General features: G+C 34.1%; 1 protein-coding gene across 1 annotated transcript in view; it reads left to right on the forward strand.

Moving 5' to 3' along the window:
* LOC138713919 (dipeptidase 1-like) overlaps positions 1-26,117 on the forward strand; it is a 1,227,883-nt gene that overhangs the window by 914,793 nt on the left and 286,973 nt on the right. The window contains exon 5 of the mRNA XM_069846458.1: positions 16,836-17,004. Within this exon, the coding sequence (XP_069702559.1) occupies positions 16,836-17,004 (169 nt within the window). The remainder of the gene's footprint in view (positions 1-16,835; positions 17,005-26,117) is intronic.

The raw sequence follows: 26,117 nt of genomic DNA on the forward strand, positions 1-26,117 counted from the left end.
AAGCAAAATTAAACATTACTTGGACAAACTGGCCATTAATGTTTTAATTTAAATTTATAATAAATACACGATGTTACGATAAATGTAGAATCTTTCCATGACTATTAAACTTCTACTACGTTATACTATTTTTGAACAATAAAACTATACGGAACGAAGTATTTCAACCAGTCATTGCTGCTTATCCTACAACTTTTTTCACCTCTCTAGCATTTGTTTTTATCACCTCCCTAACATTTGTGCTTTGTTTGCCAACATTGTACTTTCAATAATGTATTGTACGTTTCAAAATTATTCATGTTTATTTCATCATCCTTAATTAAAACTTTTCTATCATTTATCTCGTTTATACAGTAGGCTATTTTTTGATAAGCGACGCCACTAGGTAGAGTGAGAAAGCATAGGAACAAAATAAAATCGCTTTTTAACTGGTACCTACAGTATGTAAAATCCTATTCTTTGACGCGGACATTCATATTAATATTTTAACGTGAAATGTTTATGCCCTGGTATTCAACAAATCTCGTCACATCCTTTGTTAATAAGGTGACGTCATTAATTGCAGTATGCCTTGGAATGACAAAAATGATTACCTGTGTAAAATAAAATAGGTTGGAATCCTGCTAGCCGTTATAAAATATAAATGGGAAACAAATGAATGTGATAATATAATGGATTCATTATTATTCGAAGTACACAAAATAGGATGATCATTTATAAATTCCAGGTGTATAATACGGAAATATCAGTGTAAATAAAACCATAATTATTCCATTCTCATTATCTGAAAAATGTAACAAACCTCCTACATCTATATTAAGTATTAAATTACATAATTCTGATTGTTGTCTTATACAGTGTAAATGTCCGATTATTAAAGAGTCCTCTGAAGTTAACTATTTAGGCATAATTTTCGATAATCATTTAAAATGGAACCAACACATTAATTACCTTTGTAATAAATTACGTAAAATTATATATTATTTTGTTTTATTGAGGAATTACTTGTCTATTACGCACAATATATTTAACTTTATTTCAATCGGTAATAATGTATGGAATTATAGGATGGGGTAGCTCATTTAAATCCAATTTTAATCCACTTTATTTATTACAGAACAAAATAATTAATTAAAATATGTCTTCATAAACCTATTGATTTTCCATCTCAAAATTTGTTTTTAGACTTTAATGTACTTAACGCAAGACAAATTTATTATATTGTATTACTAAAATTCATACATAAAAATCGAAATAATTTTGAATTGTATTCTTATAGTTATGAAACAAAAGGTATGAATTCTTTAAGATTGTTTGAACCAAAATGCAACAGTGTTACAGTATTTAATCATAGTAGTAATTTAGGCCCAAGAATATATAACAAATTTATATTTAAATATCCTAATCTTGTCAATTATAATAGTTCTAGTATTAAATTTAAAAAGTTATGTATGGATTTTATAAAAATTGAAAAATTGTAAATTTAAATTTATATGCTATAATTGCATAGTAGACATAAGACAAATTGTATTGAATATTTATTAATTTCAATTCAGGAATCCGCCCCTCAGCACGAGTTCTACTCTTTCAGGGGCGAGCTAAAGTTTTTCTGTATATATTATATTTTATGTTACAATTATTAGCAAAATAATAAATAAATAAATAAATAAATAATTCTGAAGTACTTCACTGTGGTATTAATTTCCAAATGAACTCAATTCTCTGTATTAATTATAACAATTTGAAACAACTCACTGGCGTCATATTGATGTGTGAATCGTTTCGACTATCGAAATTGCATTGTTGTCTCGGGACTAGGCCGCATGGAATGAGGAAGCGATTATGAAGTAGTTAACGGGAAGGCTCCCCCTTGTTGAATTTAAATGAAGAGAGTATGAAGAAGGAAATGGAAAGAAATATGAAACTTTTATTTCAAATTAGAAACATTCTTACAATCCCAACCATGCTCACAATAAACGTTTCGTGCAGGTATAGGGATTCGATTAGACAAAGTATATGATTATGTCTCGTGACCAGAATATTGTACGAAATGGAACTATAAAAATTGGAGATTTATCCTTCGAAGAGGTGGAAAAATTCAAATATCTTGGAGCAACAGTAACAAATATAAATTACACTCGGGAGGAAATTAAACGCAGAATAAATATGGGAAATGCCTGTTATTATTCGGTTGAGAAGCTTTTATCATCCAATCTGCTGTCAAAAAATCTGGAAGTTAGAATTTATAAAACAGTTATATCACCGGTTGTTCTGTATGGCTGTGAAACTTGGACTCTCACTTTGAGAGAGGAACAGAGATTAAGGGTGTATGAGAATAAGGTTCTTAGGAAAATATTTGGGGCTAAGAGGAATGAAGTTACAGGAGAATGGAGAAAGTTACACAACGCAGAACTGCACGCATTGTATTCTTCACCTGACATAATTAGGAACATAAAATCCAGACGTTTGAGATGGGCAGGGCATGTAGCACGTATGGACGAATCCAGAAATGCATATAGAGTGTTAGTTGGGAGGCCGGCGGAAAAAAGACCTTTGGGGAGGCCGAGACGTAGATGGGAAGATAATATTAAAATGGATTTGAGGGAGGTGGGATACGATGATAGAGACTGGATTAATCTTGCTCAGGATAGGGACCAATGGCGGGCTTATGTGAGGGCGGCAATGAACCTTCGGGTTCCTTAAAAGCCAGTAAGTAAGTATAGGGATTCGATTAATCTCTTTTCACTTTTAAAAGATGTAATAAAATGTGCAAAAATTGAGAATTCATTACTTTAATACAGTTGTTGTTTAATGCAAGCTTTCAAGTTTAGTCTACCAAGAAACTTCAAATGTTCAAATCAAGGAAATACTGCAGTTAGCAATCCCCAGCGGGTCATCTTACCTCTGGGAGACGTAGAGGAATTTAAATTAAGAAACAACAGGGAAGCGGAACTGGAAATGCAAGCACTTTTCTCATAAATGTTGGGACAAGACTGCGGTGTGTCTGACATGGAGCAGAAACAAGGAAAAGTTTTGTTAGTAAAGTCCTTCGGAAAAGAAATCATTGGAGAGAGGGAAGCTTTGAGGCAACGTCTGGGAACCACTTAATTCCGGCTTACAGAGAAAGAACTTCGCCTCTTTTTCTTCACCTTTATTTATTTAAATATTCTTAAAATGTAAGTTATTTAGCATCCGTGCGCCGAGATTATGAAGTCCACTTCAATTGAGAATTATGGAGGAGAGACTGGATGTGTGATTTTCTTTTCCTCCTTTATTGTATCGAGTAGGTTTCAGGCATTGCAGAGCCACCTTTATCTTGGCTTTCCTGTTTCTGCTATTAGCTAGTTTATACATGGGTTGTAAATAAAGTAGTGGCAACACTTCTTGTCCCAACATTTATGAGAAAAGTGCTTGCATTCGCATACGATACGAAACGAAACAACTCGTGATCATAGATGGAGATATTGTCGATGTATTGGATGATAAAACTGGTTGCTATGACAACATGTTATTATGCGTGGTTTTGGTCGGCGGGAAAATAATAATAATAATAATAATAATAATAATAATAATAATGATTTATTTTAGCTGGCAGAGTTAAGGCCGTAAGGCCTTCTCTTCCACTCAACCAGCAGAAAGTGTATATACATATGCATGAACTTACAAAGAATTCAACAATTTGATTTAGATGAGAGTTACATGTATACAAGAGTTATTTACGAATTAAACAACAAAATACTATGAACTATTAATTAAACATTGAAATAAACTGTGTAGCAGAATTAAACTAAAATACATAGAATGTTAATATATTTCAAACTATATTAGATAATAGAAAGAGATTATTATGAGACAATTTTGAAAATGCAGCACAATCAGGATGATGTCTAAAGAAAAAAGCAACAGTGTAGTCAGTAATATTTTAAATCAGTATGATTGGAGTGAAATGCTAATAAGGTTATCTTTTAAGCTGTTCTTAAAGGTGTTTGTTGTCTTGCAGCCCCTAATACTTTGTGCCAAGGAATTCCATTGACGCGAGGTGGATACTGTAAAAGATGGTGAATAACAAGATGTTCTATGAAGAGGCATACTTAGCGTGCCACAGATAAGTGATCTGGTATTTACGTCGTGGTTAGAGTATAGATAAGAGAAACGAGACGAAAGGTAATTTGGTGTTGAGGTGTGCAGAATTCGAAAGAGTAAAGGCAAAGAGTGTGAAGTTCTACGTTCTTTAAGTCGGAGCCACGAGAGACTTGCGAAGGACGGTGATATGTGATCATATCGTCGGATGTTGCACACGTATCTGACGCAGATATTCTGAGCTCGCTGTAACTTGACTGACAGTTCAGAACTTAGGTCACTTAACAAAACGTCACAATAATCGAAGTGCGGCATTACTAGGGTTTGTACTAGGGTAAGTTTTAGTTGCTGGGGTAAGAAGTTTCTCAAGCGACTCAAACAGTGAATGGAGGAACAGATTTTTTTTATAGTTTCTTTAAGTTGAAAATTCCAACTTAGATTATTATCAAAAAAGAAGCCAAGATTTTTTACGACAGATGAATAAGGGATTAGCGTGTTGTTAAGGGTAACAACTGAAAGATTACTGTTATTAAGGGAGTTACCTAAACGCTTATGGAAAAGGTACATAAGTAAAAAAATAATAATTTTTCAGGAGAGACTTTCTTTTTAATTTACTCTTAACTGAATATAAGTATAATAATGAAATTCATGTATGTTAAAGTAAGACTCTTTTCAATTGAAAATACAAGAAAATTTATTATTTAAAAAATTAGAAAAAATATTAGACTTATATGATTAGGTACAACAGAAAATCGACTTTTTTTTTTACTTATGCGCCTTTTTCCGCCGACCAAAGAAATGTAGAGCACTGTTTTTAACTGGTCTAAAGCATGTTTGCTAAACTTGAGCAGCGATCGTGAATAAAAATCGAGGTAGCCCGTGGTAGAAATGCACGTCAATGTCACCACTCTCCCCATCCCATTCTAAGTGTGAGACGATATCTAAACAGACGATGTGGTGAACGGTGGATAGGTAGAGGAGGACCTGTACCTAGATAATCGGATTTAAAGCCTTTGGATTTTTGCGTATGGAATAATGCAAGAAAAGTTATTTACATAATAGACATCACCACACCTGAAGAATTGCAGCATAGGATTTTAGATGCCTTCCAGCAAATGAAAAATGACCCAGGATTGCTCGAGCGCATTCATGGGTATTTGCAGAGAAGTCTAGACAAATGCATTATAGTGCATGGTCAGCATTTTGAACACCTGCTGTAAAATTCTTCAGTTAACATGTTCATACTATACTGTACTTGTTTATCCACTAACTTCACTGATGTTAGAATAAAAAAAGTTTCTTTTGTGTATGTTTAATTATATTTCTGTGGTGTTAAAGCCAAAATTATGAATTTGACTGTCTCGTGATTGGTGAATTAAATAAAATTGTCACTGCTTTTGTTGGAATTAGTACTTAGCATTCAGCACGAAATAGCATTATCTCGTAAACGATTAATTTGTAGGCCCATGTTTACCGGAACTTTTTTGCTCTCTTCTCGTTTTTACTTCTCACCCCTAAATTTTTTTACCATCACTTTTAAACACCCTGTATTCTCACTTTCTTTCTTATATGAAGAGTACAGGAGAAAAACAATTGAAGTCACAATTCAGTTAAGAGTGATGCCATCGTCTAATTCAGTATATTGTTTTTCTAATGAAGGAGTAGGACTTTATCCATGGTGACAACAATTCTCCTTTACCAGTTTTGATAAAAAAAACACTAAAGTTTGCAGTAATATATTGAATTAGATGATATCACCTTTAATAGAATTGTGACTTCAATTGTTTACCCCTATACTCTTCATATAATGTTATTGTTTTATTCTATTTTATTCTGTATATTATAACTGGATTTAGTGATTATCTGATTAACAAACATTAACTTTTAAATTGAAAATTGGTATAGGTAATAAAATATAATATTTTAAAAATAATTACAGCCTATGGTAAAAATATGTAAATCCACGAATCTCCCAACCGTGACTATAACCAATTATAAAACGACAAAACAAGTTTGTGGGCTAAATTGCACACTGAGTGAAGTCCTGTGTTTGTTGTAAGCTGCTGCCACCCCTCTGCGTTATGCAGCCGATATTTAATAAATCACCAGAGAGAGAAGGTTAAAAAATCCCGAAATTCTTGGAATTCACTCGCTTAGGAAAGGAATTTTTGTGATATTCGTTTTCATTGACGTATTGCTGGAGGATCGTGATTTTGATGTGTTCAGACGTTGTCTTGCTGGAACAGTGTGCGTTCAGAAAGCCCTGTTGCACGCTCTTCTCCACTTCAATCCCACACATTTATTTTTTGTGTCGCATACCATCTGGTGGACCCCAATACGTATGCGATGTGGATGTTCATAACATGGGGCAGGCAAGAAATCGGCGAGATAATTGGCACTGTTCTCCTAATGACTCTTGCACTGAGTTACTCGAAAGTCTGTGAATCAGTAAGTGTGAATATAATTTTTATTAGTGTTATTATTGTCATCATCATCATCATCATCATCACTATCGTCATTGCTATCACTTATTACAACTATATTTTTTTTTCTTGTATTAGCTCAAAAATTCTTTATAATGTTATTTGATCCTGTTGACTCTCAATTAGACTTTAATTTAATTTAATTATTTTTGTCACCGTTTGTATTTGTTATATTTCTGTGTGAATCTGGTAGGATGGAAGAGAAAGCTCTATAGCTTTTAATCCTGTCAGATTAAATAATTAATTAAATTAATTAAAATCACTAATAACCTATGCGAGCGAAGCCTGTTACGTCACATATTGCACAACATATTGTTAAAATGTCTGGGGGGAAAAAAACCAACAACGCATAGGCAATAAGAGAAACATATGCAGGGTGATTCATAAAATTCTCCCTTGGTTTATGGAGGTGATTCCTGAGGTTATTTAAAACAAAATAATGTAAATAAATTAGTGGGATCACATTCGTAAAATTACGGATTAAGGTAATTTGAAAACGACAGAAAAGAACTTATACTTCAGGATTTCACAAACGAAAAATGCAAAAAGAATTAAAGTACAAACAATTGATTGTTTATGTACCAATTTCTTTCGTTTAGAATTGATTTAAATCACATTTTCGAAAATACCTACCTGAATATCATGGCAGCGGTCCGCACGGGTGTGAACAGCACGTGTAGCATTTCGCAGCTTCATACGTTTGTTTCTCATTATCGCCGCGGCATCCAGAATGCGTTGAAGCAACCCTTGGCGTGTTTGAACCTTAACCTTGTACACGATGTCTTTCATCCACCCCCCGGATGCTCGTGCACGTAGTCATGGCAACAAACATGCCTAGCGCTCCATTCACTATGACGCGTTTCGAAAATGTGTTGTAACTCCGTAATTATGAATATGATCCCATTAATTTATTTACATTTATTGTTCCAAATAATCTCGGGATTCACTTCCATAAACCGGGGAGTATTTCGTGAATCACCCTGTATATGAGTGAACGTAATGTTAACCTTTGAGATAGTGATGGAGAAAACTCTCGAAGGCTTGGTTTCTATACTAGTTTTGTATTTTATTTTGTGACGTCAACACGTCCGAATGGGAATTCCATCAGGCACAATTTAGTGAACAGGCAGCCTCGAAAGTCTGTTTCAGCGGTGTGTACGAATGTTTCTACTTACTCTTTCAATGCCTTGTCACTGTGCCAGTGTCCTCTTTGCTCAAATGACGTTAGACTTTACAGGGCCGCTCATGTTAGGCTTTCAGTTTTCTTGTTGAGGACGTTGTTGAATATTTGATCGTTGATTAAGTAAGGCTTGTCTCTATCAATGTTATAATGAACGTTCCTTAAGTGATATTATTTTAGGAATTTAATATTGCAGAACATAGCTTCTCTTACTGGATATCCAGCATTCCACATTAATGGCAATTTGCTTTTGGAAATAATATCATCTACTAATAAAAGTTCCATAGCTTTTTGACTGTACTGTTCCCGAAAGAAAAGCTGGGTCGACTCTTGGTGGTGGAAAGGCTATGTTCTATTATCGCGTTTTATACGCTAACATTCAGCCAGTATTTTGAAATGGGTGAGACCAGAAAGCTGGATAAATGTTTGTTTCTCCATTTCGTCTCGGATGCTCATAGGTCAGCATTTAAGTGTGGTTATTTTGTCAGTTTCATAAGGCTCGTTAAAAAAAAAAAGTAAATTTCATCGTTATTGTTAAAAAAGAAAATCATCCCATTTACAATGACATTGGAAGATCTAAATTATAATTAATACTAGTGGCTTGTGCAGCAAATGCTGCAAACTAAGTTCATTAGACGTTCAAATAAACATTTTTCAGATTTATTTTCAATGAAGAATACCAGACATTTTGAAAGTTATTTGCTTCCTTAACAATGAAATATACTCCCTCTGAATGGTTTTTTTTATGCCAAATACTTTTTCTTGAATCTATCCACCTTCAGTTTTTGAGTTTCAACGCGAAAACGCAAGTAACAATGTCAGGACGATCAGTGGGTTTTTCATGTGGGAGTAAAGCAATAGCTATTTCAGATCATTGTGGATTATAGGTGAAAGGTAAAAAAAGTCAGGTTTGCTATGCTTTGGAACAATAGACATAGCATCTTGGTATAGCTGCTGCATGTAGAGCTTGAAATGTCGAGGGTAAAATCATCTAGAGATCTAGAGATCTTGCTGAAATGATCGGGAGACTACAAAATTTTGTAGGCCTCTTATTTTATCAGTAAGTAATACCTTTAGTTCTTTCCTTAGGAACTGTAATTTTTGCTCTCTCTCGAGTCAATACTGAAGAGAATGACGCATATAAATATCTACACCACACCGCCATTAAGTATATGAAAAAGACCCAACCCCAGTTGATTAATAACTATAAAAATATTTGATTTTTAACAATAATAATAATATTATTATTATTATTATTATTATTATTATTATTATTATTATTATTATTATTATTATTACGTAAGTTTTGTAGTTATGTATATAATAACCTCCACTCAGTAAATTATAGAAATGAAGATCTAATTTAAGATATTCTCTACATCTACTTGTATAACCCCAAAACGTTTCACTTTTATATCATCAATATAGGATTAATATGTATAATTAATGAAAAATAGTCACATCATGGCATTAACTATAATAATATTTCATTTATAATGGTAATAATGTCATCAAACCACCTCAAGTTTTGTAAATTTTAATATCCAATACACCGCTGTACTCAGAAAATTACACACCGCAGAATCTGACCTGTAAATTATTTTTAGTAAGTCTTGAAGTTTTTAATAACCAATTGAATTTGAACTCTATATATATCAACAATCCTGCAAGTCATGGCCTTCGTGCAATAGCTTATTGTTTATTGTACCCGTAGTGTGTGTTTTGTTTTATTCTGAAATGCAATTATGCTAGTCCTCAAAACTGACGAAAGATGGATTTTGGAAAATAGGAAAATGATGTAGGTAAATTGACATTTCAATGAAAACTACTATCTTCCTGAAAAACGTTGGGTTTCAAGCTTCAAAATGAGGGGTCATTTATTAAAATCCGTTCAGCCTGGTAATATTTTGGCGAATCCTCGGACCTCACCTCATCTCACTACATCTCGCCAAAATATTGTAAAAATTTCCACAAAATTGTAAAAATTGTAGAAAATTACTAAATTGTAAAACTATAAAAAATTTGTAAAAATTGTAATTGTAATATTGTAAAATTTTGACTTGTTCCACACCTTAAAGCTTCATTGCTCATGTAAGATCTATGGAATAAAATAAATGAATGAATATCTGTGGTCTGGGTCTCTGATCATGCGCAGTGTCTTGTATCTGGAACTTTGAATATTTTAAAGGCCCAGTCCTTCTTGGGTAACTGCACATCACCTTAAATTCAAAACTGAAACACACTTAACACAACACCAACAAACCGCAACAAAACAACTGGAAAGAATTTAATTCTACATATATTAAAAAAATTTAGTATCAGCATAGAGTGTAGAATACATCTAAAGAAGAAACATTGTAATTTATTAAACAGAGTCGGGGTCTACTTCGAACATTATAGAGGTATTTGTCGTGTGTACGCCATTTGGGAACCACTGTGGAGTATTTATAGTCCGGGTCAGCTTACTTCATACCCAAAGGGTGAAACTAACCATTTTTCCCCATTACTACATATGCTAGTGGATTGTGGTGATTTTCTAGTTTGCAGATTGAATTTTTTTTTGCCAACTTCGTTTCGAATTTCGATACTGACAAATACTACAAATGATAGGGATTTTGTAACTGGTATGTTGGCAGCTGAGACAAATATCGACAATATTTGTCGGTACTGGAGTTCCATGAAATTGAAATTGTACTAGATATCTGAGCCTGTTACTGGAAACTAGTGAAATTTGAACATAGTAATAATTAATTAATATTAGTATTAATATTAATACATAATAGTTATTTTGTGTGTTGCGTTGTGGTTATAATTCAAGACTATAGTCAGGTAAGTTTTCGGAGTTAGTACTAATAATTTCATGTGGTCAAATAAAATACATTTTTAGGTTAGGTCTCGTAAGTAATTTGTTTAGAAAAACCAATGAATTTCGTATTGCCAGACAAAATACATGACATGTTGATCCCTTTCTCGTATAGTTTGCCTACGAAAATATGTTACAAATTATTGAATTATTTAGAATAACCTTCCAGCATAAAGAACTGTAAGTAAATAAGTCATTTAGTATGAAGGAACGTGTGATATCTGGTAACAGTTGGCAACACTGATAAGCTGGCAATATTTGCTGTTTAGGAACTGTTCTTACGTGATTCTCACTATAGTTAGGGTCCAGAACTGCTTCGGCAATCACGAGTGAGAAGACGAACCCGGGAGTAAGAGAAGTAACTTAGAAAGCATGTTGGAAATATTCAGATTGTCAATTAATATAGGTAAACACAATATAATATTTGTTACTCAGTCAAATGACAAATCAATGTAAAATAATGACTTATATTATATGGTCATTAAGTTTTATATACATGAGCTACAAATTGCAAACGTTTTCGCCCATTCAGGCATCTTCAGGCACAATATATTTCAGACATAAGTCATCACTCATTGGACTCTACTGAACAAGAGTTCCACAGAATATTATGAAGTTTAATTACAACACTACGTGGTTTTTAACATTATTTTAATTTACGACTTGTAATATTACATTTTAATTATGGAGATGTTCTGTACATCATTAATCTTAAACAGTTTATCTACCACCAATGTAATGGCTACATAGTTTGATATTGAGATATTGTATAATTGTGCCTGAAGATGCCTGAATGGGCGAAAACGTTTGCAATTTGTAGCTCATGTATATAAAACTTAATGACCATATAATATAAGTCATTATTTTACATTGATTTGTCATTTGACTGAGTAACAAATATTATATTGTGTTTATCTATGTAAATGGAAATATAAAAATTGGAGATTTATCCTTCGAAGAGGTGGAAAAATTCAAATATCTTGGAGCAACAGTAACAAATATAAATGCCACTCGGGAGGAAATTAAACGCAGAATAAATATGGGAAATGCGTGTTATTATTCGGTTGAGAAGCTCTTATCATCCAGTCTGCTGTCCAAAAATCTGAAAGTTAGAATTTATAAAACAGTTATATTACCGGTTCTTCTGTATGGTTGTGAAACTTGGACTCTCACTCTGAGAGAGGAACATAGGTTCAGGGTGTTTGAGAATAAGGTGCTTAGGAAAATATTTGGGGCTAAGCGGGATGAAGTTACAGGAGAATGGAGAAAGTTACACAACACAGAACTGCACGCATTGTATTCTTCACCTGACATAATTAGGAACATTAAATCCAGACGTTTGAGATGGGCAGGGCATGTAGCACGTATGGGCGAATCCAGAAATGCATATAGAGTGTTAGTTGGGAGACCGGAAGGAAAAAGACCTTTAGGGAGGCCGAGACGTAGATGGGAGGATAATATTAAAATGGATTTGAGGGAGGTGGGATATGATGATAGAGACTAGATTAATCTTGCACAGGATAGGGACCGCTGGCGGGCTTATGTGAGGGCGGCAATGAACCTTCGGGTTCCTTAAAAGTCATTTGTAAGTAAGTAAGTAAGTAAGTTTATCTATGTAAGAGAAGTAGCCTACAGAGATATGTTGAAAGAAAGTGACACTTCAACTCTTCTCTCTTCAACTTTCTTCTCTTGTCATTGCCAACAGAGAACGTCAGAAATCATGAAGGGCTGTCAATGATGATATTAATTACATTATTTCCAAACCTTTCCAATTTTGTTTCGCTCACATTTAATACAGTCCCAAAGGCGCGTCATCTCGGCAGCTCCTCTTTAATGTCATGGCAGGATCCACAACTCGACGTGTTTGCTACCTGGCTCTTTGCTTTCAGAGTTTGTAACATTTTGTGTATTCCTTGCAATTTTATTTCCAGATGCGTTTGAATAGTGCACTCCAAGAAAAGACTGCCTGAATTCACTGAATAATTTTTCGATAAAATACAACAAATGACGACTTACTACTTTGTCTTCCTAAAAACCTGGGTTTGCGAATGTCGTCTAAAAACGAATAAAACATAATTTTTAGTAGGTTATTTTACGACGCTGTATTAACATCTCAGGTTATTTAGCGTCTGAATGATATGAAGGTGATAATGTTGGTGAAATGAGTCCGTGGTCCAGCACCGAAAGTTACCCAGCATTTGCTCATATTGGGTTGAGGGAAAACCTCGGAATAAACCTCAACCAGGTAACTTGCCCCGACCGGGAATCGAATCCGATAGTATTAACTATTATTATTATTATTATTATTATTATTATTATTATTATTATTATTGGTCACCGGCATAGTTCGTTTGGCTGAAGCCCTTGCCTGCCGATCCAGATTTGCGCTCGTGTGCGGGTTCGATTCCCACTTGGGCTTATTATCTGGTTAGGTTTTTTTCCGAGGTTTTCTCCAACCGTAAGCTGAATGACAAGTAATCTATGGCGTATCTACGATCTCATCTCGCCAAATACCAACTCGCTATCACCAATTTCGTCGAGGCTAAATAGCTGAGTAGTTGATACAGCGTCGTTAAATAACAAACAAAAATTATTATTATTTCCTTCTCTACGGCCGAGTCGCTTTTAATAATTTACTTCGCATTGATAACATGAAAACTTGAATATGCATATTCTGTTGTCTAGAATTCACTTACAATGCCAGATCAATATGTTAGTAAGGATCATTCCCTTCACCATATTGGAAAGAAAGAAAGAAAAGAAAGAAAGAAAGAAAGAGAGAAAGAAAGAAGGAAAGAAAGAATGAATGAAAGAATGAATGAATGAATGAATGAATGAATGAATGAATGAAGGAAAGAATGAAAGAATAAAAGAAAGAAAGAAAGAATGAAAGAAAGAATGAAAGAAAGAAAGAATGAAAGAATGAATGAATGAATGAATGAATGAATGAATGAATGAATGAATGAATGAATGAAAGAAAGAAGGAAAGAATGAAACAATAAAAGAAAGAAAGAAAGAAGGAAGGAAAGAAAGAATGAAACAATAAAAGAAAGATAGAAAGAAGGAAGGAAAGAAAGAATGAAAGGAAGAAAGAAAGAATGAAAGAAAGAATGAACGAAAGAAAGAAAAAAGAAAGAAAGAAAGAAAGAATGAAAGAAAGAAAGAAAGAAAGAATGAAAGAAAGAAAAAAAGAAAGAAAAAGAATGAAAGAATGAAAGAAAGAAAGAAAGGAAGAATGAAAGAAGGAATGAAAGAAAGAAAGAATGAAAGAAAGAAAGAAAGAAAAACATGCTGATACAGATTTCTGTCTCATAACTTCGACAGGATACGAGAAAAACGGGATTTCTTCAGTTTATTTTCCTCAGTGAAGTTTTGTTTCAACAACACAACGTCGCACATTTCCACTCTTTGGAATTACATCGTGTGGAATTAAAGTCTGCAGCAAATCGTTTCCACGCTCGCTCCTTGTGTTTGGTGGTGACAGAATGTTTTGTTTTTATTGTCTATAGATTTATCTTCGACAACAATTTCATTCAACATCTCTATTTCTCTCCCCCCCCTCTCTCTTTCTACTTCTCCACTTTTAAAACTCGCTGTGGAATTCTCTTTTTCTTGAGTTTCCCCATTTTTATGTTTTGAGTTACTCATGTTACAGGAACTTTTAGAGAAATATATATTGCAAGCCAACTGCTTATAGACACCATTTTTCCTTTAATTTTTTCATTGTTGTCACTTATTTTACTGTGATCTTAGATCAGCACTAAACTAAATTCATTGTATAGTAATGTAAGTTCAGTGTTATCAGTTTTCATCTACTGACCTCTAAAAATTATGTTTCTATATGGCTGGCATAAAGTCGGTTACCTTGACAACAAACCTGATTAAATTCGTCATTCCTGTAGAATTCTGTTTTCGCGTTGGTGTACAGAACTTTTCTCATTGACTGTGGGATACTAATTTTTCTGAAATGTTCGCGGTGCGATGTTCCACTGTTTTTTTGAGTATTTTTACAAATATTTCCACTACTGTGATCAGTACGTTGAGTAATATTATTTAAGGAGATTTTGACAGTACGGTATGCAGCTAGATGAGATTTATTTCAGTATATGTGTGGTAAGACTTTCCTTTGTACCTCGTTTCCCTGTTTCGACCTATTTATGGGTCATCTTCAGAATTGGTCGTTGTTGGTCTTGGCGCCATTTGTTCTGTTTCCTGTGAGGGTGTGTTCCTGTGGTATAGTGTAGAGTCAAAGAGTGTGTGTGTTTTGAAGTTGAGTTGTGTGTTGAGAATTTCGTTGGGGTGTGTTTTTGTGTGTCTGTATATTTCATATTGTTCTAGTGTGTTTTAGTTTCTGGCTTTCTGGTTGTATGTGCAGTATTTCCATGTCTGTGTTGATGTCTATGTGGGTGTGGTTGGCATTTGTGATGTGTTCTGCATATGTGGAGATGTTTTGTAATTTTGTTATGGCTGTGATGTGTTCTTTGTAACGTGTTTGAAACGATCTGCCTGTCTGTCCTATGTAGAAGTTGTTGCAGGTGTTACATTTGAGTTTGTATACGCCTGTGTGGTTGTATTTGTTTGTTTGTGTGTTGAGATGTTTTTGTAGAGTGTTATTTGTTCTGTATGCGATGTTGTAATTTAATTTCTTGAATGAGGTTGCAATTTTGTGTGTGTTTTTGTTTTCGTGTGTTAGTGTGATGTATTTTTTGTGTTCTTGTGTTTGTGTTGTATTCTTTTTTTTGTGGTTTTGTTTTGTCTTACGTATTATGTTGTCTATTATGTTAGGGTTGTATCCGTTTTCTTGTGCTATGTATTTGATTGTGTTTAGCTCTTCGTTGTAATCCTGTTGGTTCATTGGTATGTTGAGTAGTCTGTGTACCATTGTTCGGAATGCAGCTTGTTTGTGTTGTGTGGGGTGGTTGGATGTGTTGTGTATGTGTGTTGTTGTTGTTGTTGTTGTGGGTTTTCTGTATACTTTGAATGTGTGTTTGTTGTCTACTTTTGTTATTGTGATGTCTAGAAGATGACCCAATGACCCAATATGACCCATAAATAGGTCGAAATCTGTGAACGAGGTACGTTGAAATTTAACACAGGAAAGTCTTACCATACATATTCCGAAGTGATACAGTGTTAAAAGTTGTGTAATCAAGATGTATGAGATATATTTCCTGACATATCTAGCACATAGCGATATTTGCATTAGCTGGTATAGCTATGGATTGAGGAATTTAAAAAAATCATATCTCGAAAACTAGGCCCTTTTCGGATGCAGAAATTTATGAGGAGGTTTCTTATTTCAAATGGAACTTATGGGGGGAAAAATCGTTCTGAAAATCCATTATCGCTTGGTGAACCTTCCTTGTTAGTGTGTCTGTCGATTATCTCGAATAATTTCGTTTTTCTGCTGTTATAAAGAACTTTATGCTCGACCATGCCGAAATGTAGTAATTATACACCTGGTAGCAGACCTTTAATGCATGTCATTAAAGTACACCTACTCATTAAAGGTCAGGTCTTTCAGCCAATGACGACTCAGGTTACAACTGTTCAGCCAATGACAGGTCAGCTTTCTACCGTTATAAAACCGCAAGTATCGATTATTCTTGGATATGCAATCGAAAGAGAATTAGCGAAAAGTCATGGAGGCTGGAAATCCAATACTGTCGCAGAAGGTTATGTTCTGTTACTATAATAATTAGCGTTAATTGTAAATAATATTTAAATAAATTCAATTTGTCATCTCGTTTTTCAATGTCTAATTTAATTTCAATGTTATCTCTGTAGGTTCTTATGGCCTAGCAAGATCAATGTGGACATCTGTTCCTCGGAAAAAATCAATACTTTCGCGTCTGCGCACATCTCACAACATACGGGACATTGCTAAAAAATTAATAATATCAAGTTAGAAATATGGTCGAGCATAAAAAGTCGTATGGAACTCGCCTATAATGGTAATTAAGAAGCTCGTATGAAAATTATGAAACTCGCTTGCGCTCGTTTCATAAACATCCTTACTCACTTCTTAATTACCTTCATTATATGCTCGTTGCATAATGTACTATTTTAGCACAATTTGTAATACCGTAACTATTTTACTAACAGTTGAATTAGTTTCATCCTCTTCACTTGCAGTTCCAGAGAAAGCAATGAGTTCACTCTTGCACCGTGCCATGGCACATGTTACCAGCAGGGACTTGATACACATCTGCTCCTGATCTGTTCCCAGGGTCCGCGCCTCGGTCCTGGTGCCTGGCCTGCATGCTGCTGGTATTGCTCACACTGACGGGGGTCGGTGTGGTTCTTCCTCTCACCGCCAGACTGCGACACGGGTCTCACAATCTGGACCACCTGTCAGCAGTTCGTTCCATGCTGAGAGAGGTGCCCCTCGTGGACGGGTGAGTTCAATGCGTTGCACTGTCATTAGACGCTGATCACCACCACCACCACCACCACCACCACCATCACAAGGGGGTTGATATTGACGAAATGTAATTGTTTTTCTTTCAACTTTAAAGAAACGGCATATAGAATAATATTCTCGGGTGTAGCATCTCTAAGTACACATTAGTCCAGGCATGTCAATTGATGCCCATAGGAGCAAGCGCGCGCTTTAGAGCCCAGGAGAGCCTGAGCGCTTTACAGCGGAAAGGAAAGAGACAGACGAAGGAGGTAGTATATGGCGCTTGGTCGAGCTATATTCAGGGATGGCCAGCACTGATTCAATGGATAAAGGGAAGAGAACTTATTAAAACTGTATCCATGGTAATTTTTAGATTTGCCTGAGAAGTATAAGTGCATTATAAGAATGTAAGTTTTAATTTTAATGCTCATTTTTCACAAGTTTGATTTTTATATTCAAAAGAAATATTTTATCAACTTTTGGTATAGAAAAGTGAAATTTTCAGGTATAGGCCTATTTATTTAGTAGACTTACAGAATGTTTTCGTAAATCTAATATACCGTATATACGTATTACTCAAGACAGTGTATTGAAAATTTTGAAAATATTCGCATGGAAATTGTTTGTAAGGAAATGAATTAACAAAGCAACTACTGTTACATCATAAGCAAAAGATACGTGCCCATGTGTTGTAAAAATGTCAGCTCTATAGCTTCAGCAGATTTCGAAAAAATAATTTAATATTCTGATGATAGGAAGTTGCTCACAAATATCACCTTAAAAGCATAATGCGATAAGAGTTTTGTTATGTAATATTAGTTACAGTTAAAACAGATACAGTACCTAGGTAACTTTGCTTTGTACTGTAATATTGTTTTGATTAGTTTATTGATTACTTTTGTAAGGCTAAAGATACCATCAATATCATGTCATACTCAATCTCTTTCTTTGGAATATCACTTTCTTTTATGAATGATGTGTTTCATCCACTTAATACAGTATAATATTATACTACTATGGAATTTAAGTGAATATTCCTTCTTAACTCTCTATTATGTTATTAAGATTTAAAACACAAGTGCAATATTAAGAAATCAGTGTTAGTACTTTTGTTTTACAGACAATATAGATAATATCAAACAGAAAGAAACCATATAAAAATAACGACATAAAATTTCACGTTCCGTTTGAAGTTTGTGCACCACTGTTTTCTTAATCCAACAGGCTGCTTATTCATATACACAACCCTTCCTCTTTCCATACTTAGCGTTTGATGCCCGCGCACGACGTCAAGGTCAGAAAAATGCGCTTGCTTTGACATCACTGGACTATAGAATAATATTCTCGGGTGTAGCAACTCTAACTACACACTAGTTCAACGTCACCATAGCAACGTCGACTCCATGACAACCGCCACATCTGTTGCAAATCCGAAACGGGGCATAAAAGTAATGGAGAAGCTATCACGGATTTCACGATCGTATAAATAAGTTAATTTTTAAGCTATAGGGCTCTTTTGTCGTTTGCATACCATTTAATGTACCATCTTATTAAGATTTTCGTCTTCATAGCTTGCACAGGCGATGAAACGACAACACTGAATAGAACTAGAAAGTGTTTCCGTGCTGTGTATTGCAGTTTTTATGTGATCTGGACAACCTTCATCATTATCGTCATTCATAGTTTTTCACATTTCATCTGCATCATATTTAATATGCTGTTATTGTTATTTTTGTTACTTCTTTATTGCCCTTCTTCCATTGAGTTTATATTTTGGGGGGATGGTTTGAAGGTGAGATTTCGACCATTTCCGGTGAAACTTTTTCTTTTTGCTACAAAAAATAAATCTACAGACCCCTACCACATTTAGAACTATCAGTAATGACGTCATACGTTAGACGGGCAGACATTATTGCTATCAACGGACGCTTAAAACGGGCTCTTGTTCTTGACCCTACTATCCGTTTCGAAAGAAACCTAAATCAGGCCACCGAGGTTGATATAGAGAAGAAGTCCATATATGAACCTTGTCTGCCGTATCTTTCTCAAAAGTACAACGTCCCTCTTAAACAATGGTCCGTCATTGGTTTGCTGTTTGGCAGTAGAGGTTCTATTACAAAATTCACATGGAATTATCTTAAGGAACTTCACATCCCTTTTGATTATGTAATGTCTGTCCTTATAAATATTATCAAGGGTTCTCTTCAAATATTACGTCATCATCTCTATTTCAATTAATTCACTTATATTTGCCTTCAACAATTAACTTTCTTTTTTCTTTAATGTATCACATCACACTATATTGTACATGTTTATTGTATTCAGGACCCTTGTGGTCACTCAAATTCTTTGAACTGATGTCTATAATTTAGAAATGTATTTAAATACTTCGTTGCCTACTTTGAAAGTGGTTTTTTCACACTTGCATTTTTAGCGCATTTCTACTTATTCAGAACCTAATCGGCTCTACAATTATTTTAAGTATATCAAGTAGAATTTTCTTCTGCATGCTCTACAAAATATAGATAAACTGAAGGATTCTGAGCCATTGTGGCGCAAGCGCCATTTGCAACGATGATGAAGGCCAATAACAGGCCGAAACATGTTAACAAGGTAGCATGAAATTTAACACGTGAAAGTTATATAATATGTTTTCCAAAGTTATATAGCGTTAAAAGTTGTGTAATCAAGGTGTTTAATTCTTGATTCATTTAAAAATATCTGAATGAACAACTTTATTACGCGTACGGATGCAAATTATGTTGTTTTTTTTTTTTTTTTTTTTTTAAATAAGGTAGTACTTCTCCAGGCTTTCAAGTAGGCCTAGGTCTGTTACGGCCTCAACGAAGAATTTAACTTCAAAGGATCTCATACTCTATGGACGGCATTTCAGTATTGCTTTGGGAATTCTGCGGGCAATCATTTTTTGAAGATGGTTTCTCCAGTTGTCTTGGTAATAGGAGATGAACTCAAGATGGGTTGGACGTTAAGTAATGTCTTCATTTCGTTTAAGGTTCCAGTTTGTATAGCCAACTAGTTCTTTCCTTAGAACAAAGTTTCAGAAACGCTCAACCTGCGTTCATTCTTCTTCATAATCCAAGCTTCAATTTCATAGTACAATACGAGTTGTGTCGAGGTTTTATACAGGGTGATTCACGAGGAGTTATCGCCACTTACGGAGCATATTTCTGGAGACATTTTGAGCAAAAAATGTCATGTGAACATGCGTCCTATTCTCAATATTTCTGGAGTTCCACAAATTTGAAATTGTTAAAAAAGTACTTTTGTTTTAGTTTCAAGTGTATAAGAATATTACAACTAGAGAATGAATTATTCAGAAATATACTTTTTTAAGTGACTGGTATTCTGAAGCTAAAAGTGTGTTGTTAATTCCTTAGTTGTCTTGTACAGTTTTTTTTTCTCCAAAATTTAAACTAAAAATTACATTATTATTACACGCTTATTGCTGAATTGTTACAGATCACGCGATTAGTAGCAACTTGATCGTTTACAGTTCAGTTTGCATTCTAATGTACAGTCTTAAACAGTTTACTAGAATGACGTGATTTGTAACAGTTGTGATAAATGTGTAAAAAAAAAATGCAATTTTTGAAGTTAAAAATTAAAATGAAATGTCTTTACGAAGCAAATATGAAATTAACAAAACATTTTTAGGTTCAAAATACTTGCCGATTAAACAAAGTACACTTCTGAATAGTTCATTCTCTAAAATTGTAATATTATTTTACCCTTAAAACTAAAGAAAAAGTTTTTTTTTGACAATTTTTTTAAATTACTGTAACTCTGAAAATATTGAGATAGGACTCATGTTTATATGACTTTTTTGCTCAAAATGTCGTCAGGCATATGCTTCGTAAATGGCGATAACTTCTTATGAATCACTCTGTATATTATAATCGTATTCTTGTGGGTTTTGTACTAATGGCGACCTCATATTGTTGTTTATTTCCATAGTTTTGTTAAATTGTCTAAGGGCGAGTGAATTATTATTATTTTTTATTATTATATTATTATTATTATTATTATTATTATTATTATTATTATTATGCACTCATTGTATTACACTTGACATAATTAGGAACATTAAATCCAGACGTTTGAGATGGGCAGGGCATGTAGCACGAATCCAGAAATGCATTTAGAGTGTTAGTTGGGAGGCCGGAGGGAAAAAGACCTTTAGGGAGGCTGAGACTTAGATGGCAGGATTAAAATGGATCTGAGGGAGGTGGGATATGATGATAGAGACTGGATTAATCTTGCTCAGGATAGGGACCGATGGCGGGCTTATGTGAGGGCGGCAATGAACCTCCGGGTTCCTTAAAAGCCAGTAAGTAAGTAAGGAAGTAAGTAACAATACATTGTTATTTATGCCTATCTAATTGTGACATGTGACTTATCGTGGACTCCCTGAGGAATAAGAAAACATTGACAGCATTGACTGTATTATTATATTGATGTTTGTCTCTGAGTTCACAGTTACTAGAAAACGATATTTCGTTGTTCGATAACAAACTTTGCGCTCTCATAACGATTATTTTCAAGGTTTCAAAGAGGATTTATATGTTGGGATGTCAGAGAGTCCACAAACCATTAAACTCTGTTCAAATGTTTATTAGTTGCGATGGATACCGCACGCTGTTGCTTTTGTAAACACGCGTCATGATCCCTCCTGCACTCGGCCAGTTTTTCCATCCGGGTTTTGAATAGACAGATTCGTAGTCTGTGTCTTCAACTGTCATTTTACCAGCAGTAAATCGCTTAACGATCTGCCTGGCCGTGTGTGTGTTTTTCTGCTAGGCGTAGATAAAGTACTGGATGAGAGATCTATGTAGTTAATTTTTAGTAATTAATTCTTAGGTAAATTTCACAACTGTCTTTTTTATTTGTGAGGTATAGATATAGTGTTCACTGTATGAAACTCTAGTGTTTATATATGATCTTGCCCCCTAATAAAAGATGTAGGTCATCCCATATAATTTGCAGATGACACAAGTATAGTAATTACAGCCAATAACTCCAACACATTCCAATCTTCAACAAGTGGAAATTCTCTTCAAAATATGTGACTGGTTCTCAGTCAATAAATTAGTATTAAATTGTAATAAAACTAACATAATCCAATTTAAATCCTGTCCAAATTCAACCTCGCAAATTTCTAGCGCAATAATTAACAATAGATCCCTATTAGAAACAACAACAACCAAATTTCTTGGCTTAAAAATCGATAATGTGTTAAATTGGAAAAATCATATTAAAGAAATTGCCCCCAAACTAAATTCAGCTTGTTTTGCTATTAGATCTATGCAAAAGATAGTAAATATCAATACCTTAAAAACAATATACTTTGCATACTTCCACTCGGTAATGAGTTTTGGAATAATATTCTGGGGAAATTCCACAGATAGTAACAATATAATTCTATTACAAAAAAGAGTATTTAGAATAATAGTAGGTGCCAAATCTAGGGAATCATGTGGGACTATTTTGAAAAAAACTACAAATAATGCCCATGGCTTGTCAGTATATCTCTTCATTAATAATCTTCCTCGTATGTAATCGTGAAAACTTTGTAACTAATTCAACAGTTCATAGCATAAATACACGTCAAAAAAATGACTTTCATATCCATCGGCAAGTCTATCGTGCTATCAAAAAGGAGTGCGTTATATGGCAGTAAAAATTTTTAATAGCCTCCCTATCGATATAAAAAATGAAACTCAAAACATAAGATTATTTAGGGCCAAATTAAAGAAGTAGCTAATTTCTCACGCCTTCTATTCTGTAGGTGAATTCATGACATTCAATAACACTTCATGAAATTGATACTAAAACTTTGTGTTGTACTAGTAGACTATATTGTAAATCTCTTCTGTATATATTTCATCTAGACTGTGACTATAAATTAAGATTTTATAATAGTATTAAGTTTTTTTACTTGTTCCGTATTCTATTTGTAAGCATGTATGAATAGCATGGAATGTTAATAAATAGAATATAATACAGATAGCGTCTTCTGGCGTAATAAATATTTGTTCACTGTATGAAACATTCCTTTGCGGCAATGGTAGAAATTTCGTGAAACAGCTTCAACATTAGTTAAACCGAAACTGAGGCAATCCGTAAGACGGTAGAACTTTGAACCGATTCTGAACTCTCAGTTTCTTGTTTAGCGTGCTTTAGAACTCGTTCGGAACGAGTGAAATTGGTTCTTGATTAAGAAGAGGAACTGGGAATTCTGAACTGCTGACGCATGCGCAGATGGCTTAATCTGAGGTCGAGGCTAAAAAGCTTCGAGACTGGGCAGGTTGAAATTAAATATAGTCGATCGTGATTTATTTTAAAGGTGATAGTGATATATTTTATGATAAATTAAGTTCAGAAGATACACATAATTATAATATTAGAAGAACTCCGAAGGCCGTGAAAGAACAGTTCAAGAAACGTTGCAACAATAATAAAATCCCGAACTAGTTTTGAGAACGCATGCGTCGAAATATGTTCGGTATTAATTCGTAACGCGTTTTAATTGCTTTGCTGGAACAAACCTAATGAAATCCAATTTAAAGTTTACTCTGTAGGGATTCTGAAATTTTATGAATGGATTTTGGCGCCAATTTTCTTAAATGCAGAAAACTTGCTCCTTTCATATATGTAGCTATCAGGGTTTAGGCCATTTGGCCTGTTCCGTCTCAGGTGAAAAGCAGTAGTAGCCAGTCGCCTTATTTGATGACGATCGTGATTTATTTTAAAGGTGATAGTGATATATTTTATGATAAATTAAGTTCAGAAGATACACATAATTTTAATATGAGAAGAACTCCGAAGGCCGTGAAAGAACAGTTCAGGAAACGTTGCAACAATGTAAAATCCCGAACTAGTTTTGAGAACGCATGCGTCGAAATATGTTCGGTATTAATTCGTAACGCGTTTTAATTGCTTTGCTGGAACAAACCTAATGAAATCCAATTTAAAGTTTACTCTGTAGGGATTCTGAAATTTTATGAATGGATTTTGGCGCCAATTTTCTTAAAGGCAGAAAACTGGCTCCTTTCATATATGTAGTAAGAGGAAATCAATATCATCATCAATAGCTATCAGGGTTTAGGCCATTTGGCCTGTTCCGTCTCAGGTGAAAAGCAGTAGTAGCCAGTCGCCTTATTTGATGACGATCGTGCATCCAATGAGGAAACAGAAGTGACGTCAACAATAGTAATTTGACCAGTGAGAACTTCAAACTTTAGCGGTTTTTTTTTATCAAGTGTCCATTTAATTTTCTTCAATAAAGACTGCATGCTCATATGCGAATTCTGTGTGATACATATGGTGTGTATTTGGTTACGTCATGTAGTTTTCCTTATTATTTAGACTAAAGTTTACAATGTATCTACACGGATCTAAATGATTGCTAATTTGTGTAGATTAAGTTAGGGTTCTTGCCAAGTTGCAGCGTGAATGGTTATGGGTTGAATTCGTAATTTCTAAGATATGCTTTATTTTTTTTTGGAAGTAGATGTTAGATAACGTATATTGTCTGTTGTTCCAATATATTGTAAATTTTCCCCATCTATGTAGTAGAGTTTTTTATTTACCGCTATGGCAAGAATATTATGATTTTTAACCCTCTAATACAAACATTTTTACACCACTCTTCCATGAATTTATTAACCACTTCTCACATTTCATATTGAATAACCGATTAAAGTGGTAAATATTTATATGAATCAGTCTATATAATTAAATAATATCAAAAACATTTGTAATCTTCCCTTTTAGTTTTACTAGAATGTAAAAGATTACGTTGCAATATCAAGATGGATGCCGAATTATATCAAAACTGGTATTGAATTGAGCACTAAATAAAAGAGGGAAACAGAATGTAACAGCTAACAATTTCAATGAAGTCCAGATGTTTAGAAAGGGCTTTTTGTGGTGGACAGACAGCAATGGAAGTGGGGCGCAAACGACTATGACACTTGTTACAAAAGAGGATATAAATGAACTAAGCATATTCAACACCAAGGTTTTCTCTTACGTACTACTTAGATAGTATTAAACTTACAGTGTGGCGCCATTTGAGCTGTGAAGAATCTTATCTCTCATTATTTATCGTCCATTCCATACGGTGATAAATATTAATATGCTTATGCTAAATTACCTAAGCTGTTGGCATGTTGTAAAAGAACAGATATGAAGTCAGTTTTATTCCGCTTAATACAGCGATAAACGACCTGAAATGTTTTTTTTTTACCCTTGAGAATTGTTATTAAGTAGGCTAAATAATTCTTTTGTGCGAGATCGTGCGTATTTGCTTGGTTTCCGCACAAAACCAATCCGCGGTAGGTCTAAAATTCCACATTCAGTATTCCCAACCTAACACACATAACAATTTCCCTCTTCTTACCGCTTAAGTGACATATTGATTTTACTGCTTTAGGCTTTTAACATATTATTTTTAGAGACGTTTAACATAGTAATAATTATAAATTGGAAACTTACCACTGCAATTTCACCTAAATTGCACTGTTAATTATTGTTTTTAAATATTTTCAAAAATTAAGTAAACTCTACAACTCCACTAAAGTTACTGCATTCGTGATGCAAGTAACATTAAGGAAGCCGTTTGTTTCAAGTTCGCATTTATAGACTGGGGGGAAAAAAAGACAGACGTATATCACGGCCTGCTGAAGTATAGTAAACACAGAAAACATTTTAAAGCAACAATGTTGAAGATAGATATTTTTGTTTTGCAAATTTGCCTTCATTGAACAGAAACAAAGATGGAGATTTCATTGCAACTAATTAGAAATTCCTCTTTCAGGTATGTAGTAAACGATCTTCGCACAAAATAATGTACGATACACGAGCGGTATGTTTTCTTTCAATTCTCGGAAATTAAAAAAGCTCAACTACGTTTCGCTTTTTCAAACTTTTCCTCGAACATGAAAACTTCAACATACCGCTCTTGTAACGCATATTATTATTATATTATCGCTATATTGGAGCTAGTATATGGATCTGTGGTTAGGTCATCTATGTTGCATGGGGCGGAAATTTGGGGTTGGGAAAATGCGGGAAAACTAAATAAGG

This window comes from Periplaneta americana, chromosome 14, assembly GCF_040183065.1.
Source record: "Periplaneta americana isolate PAMFEO1 chromosome 14, P.americana_PAMFEO1_priV1, whole genome shotgun sequence".
Taxonomy (NCBI): Eukaryota; Metazoa; Arthropoda; class Insecta; order Blattodea; family Blattidae; genus Periplaneta; species Periplaneta americana.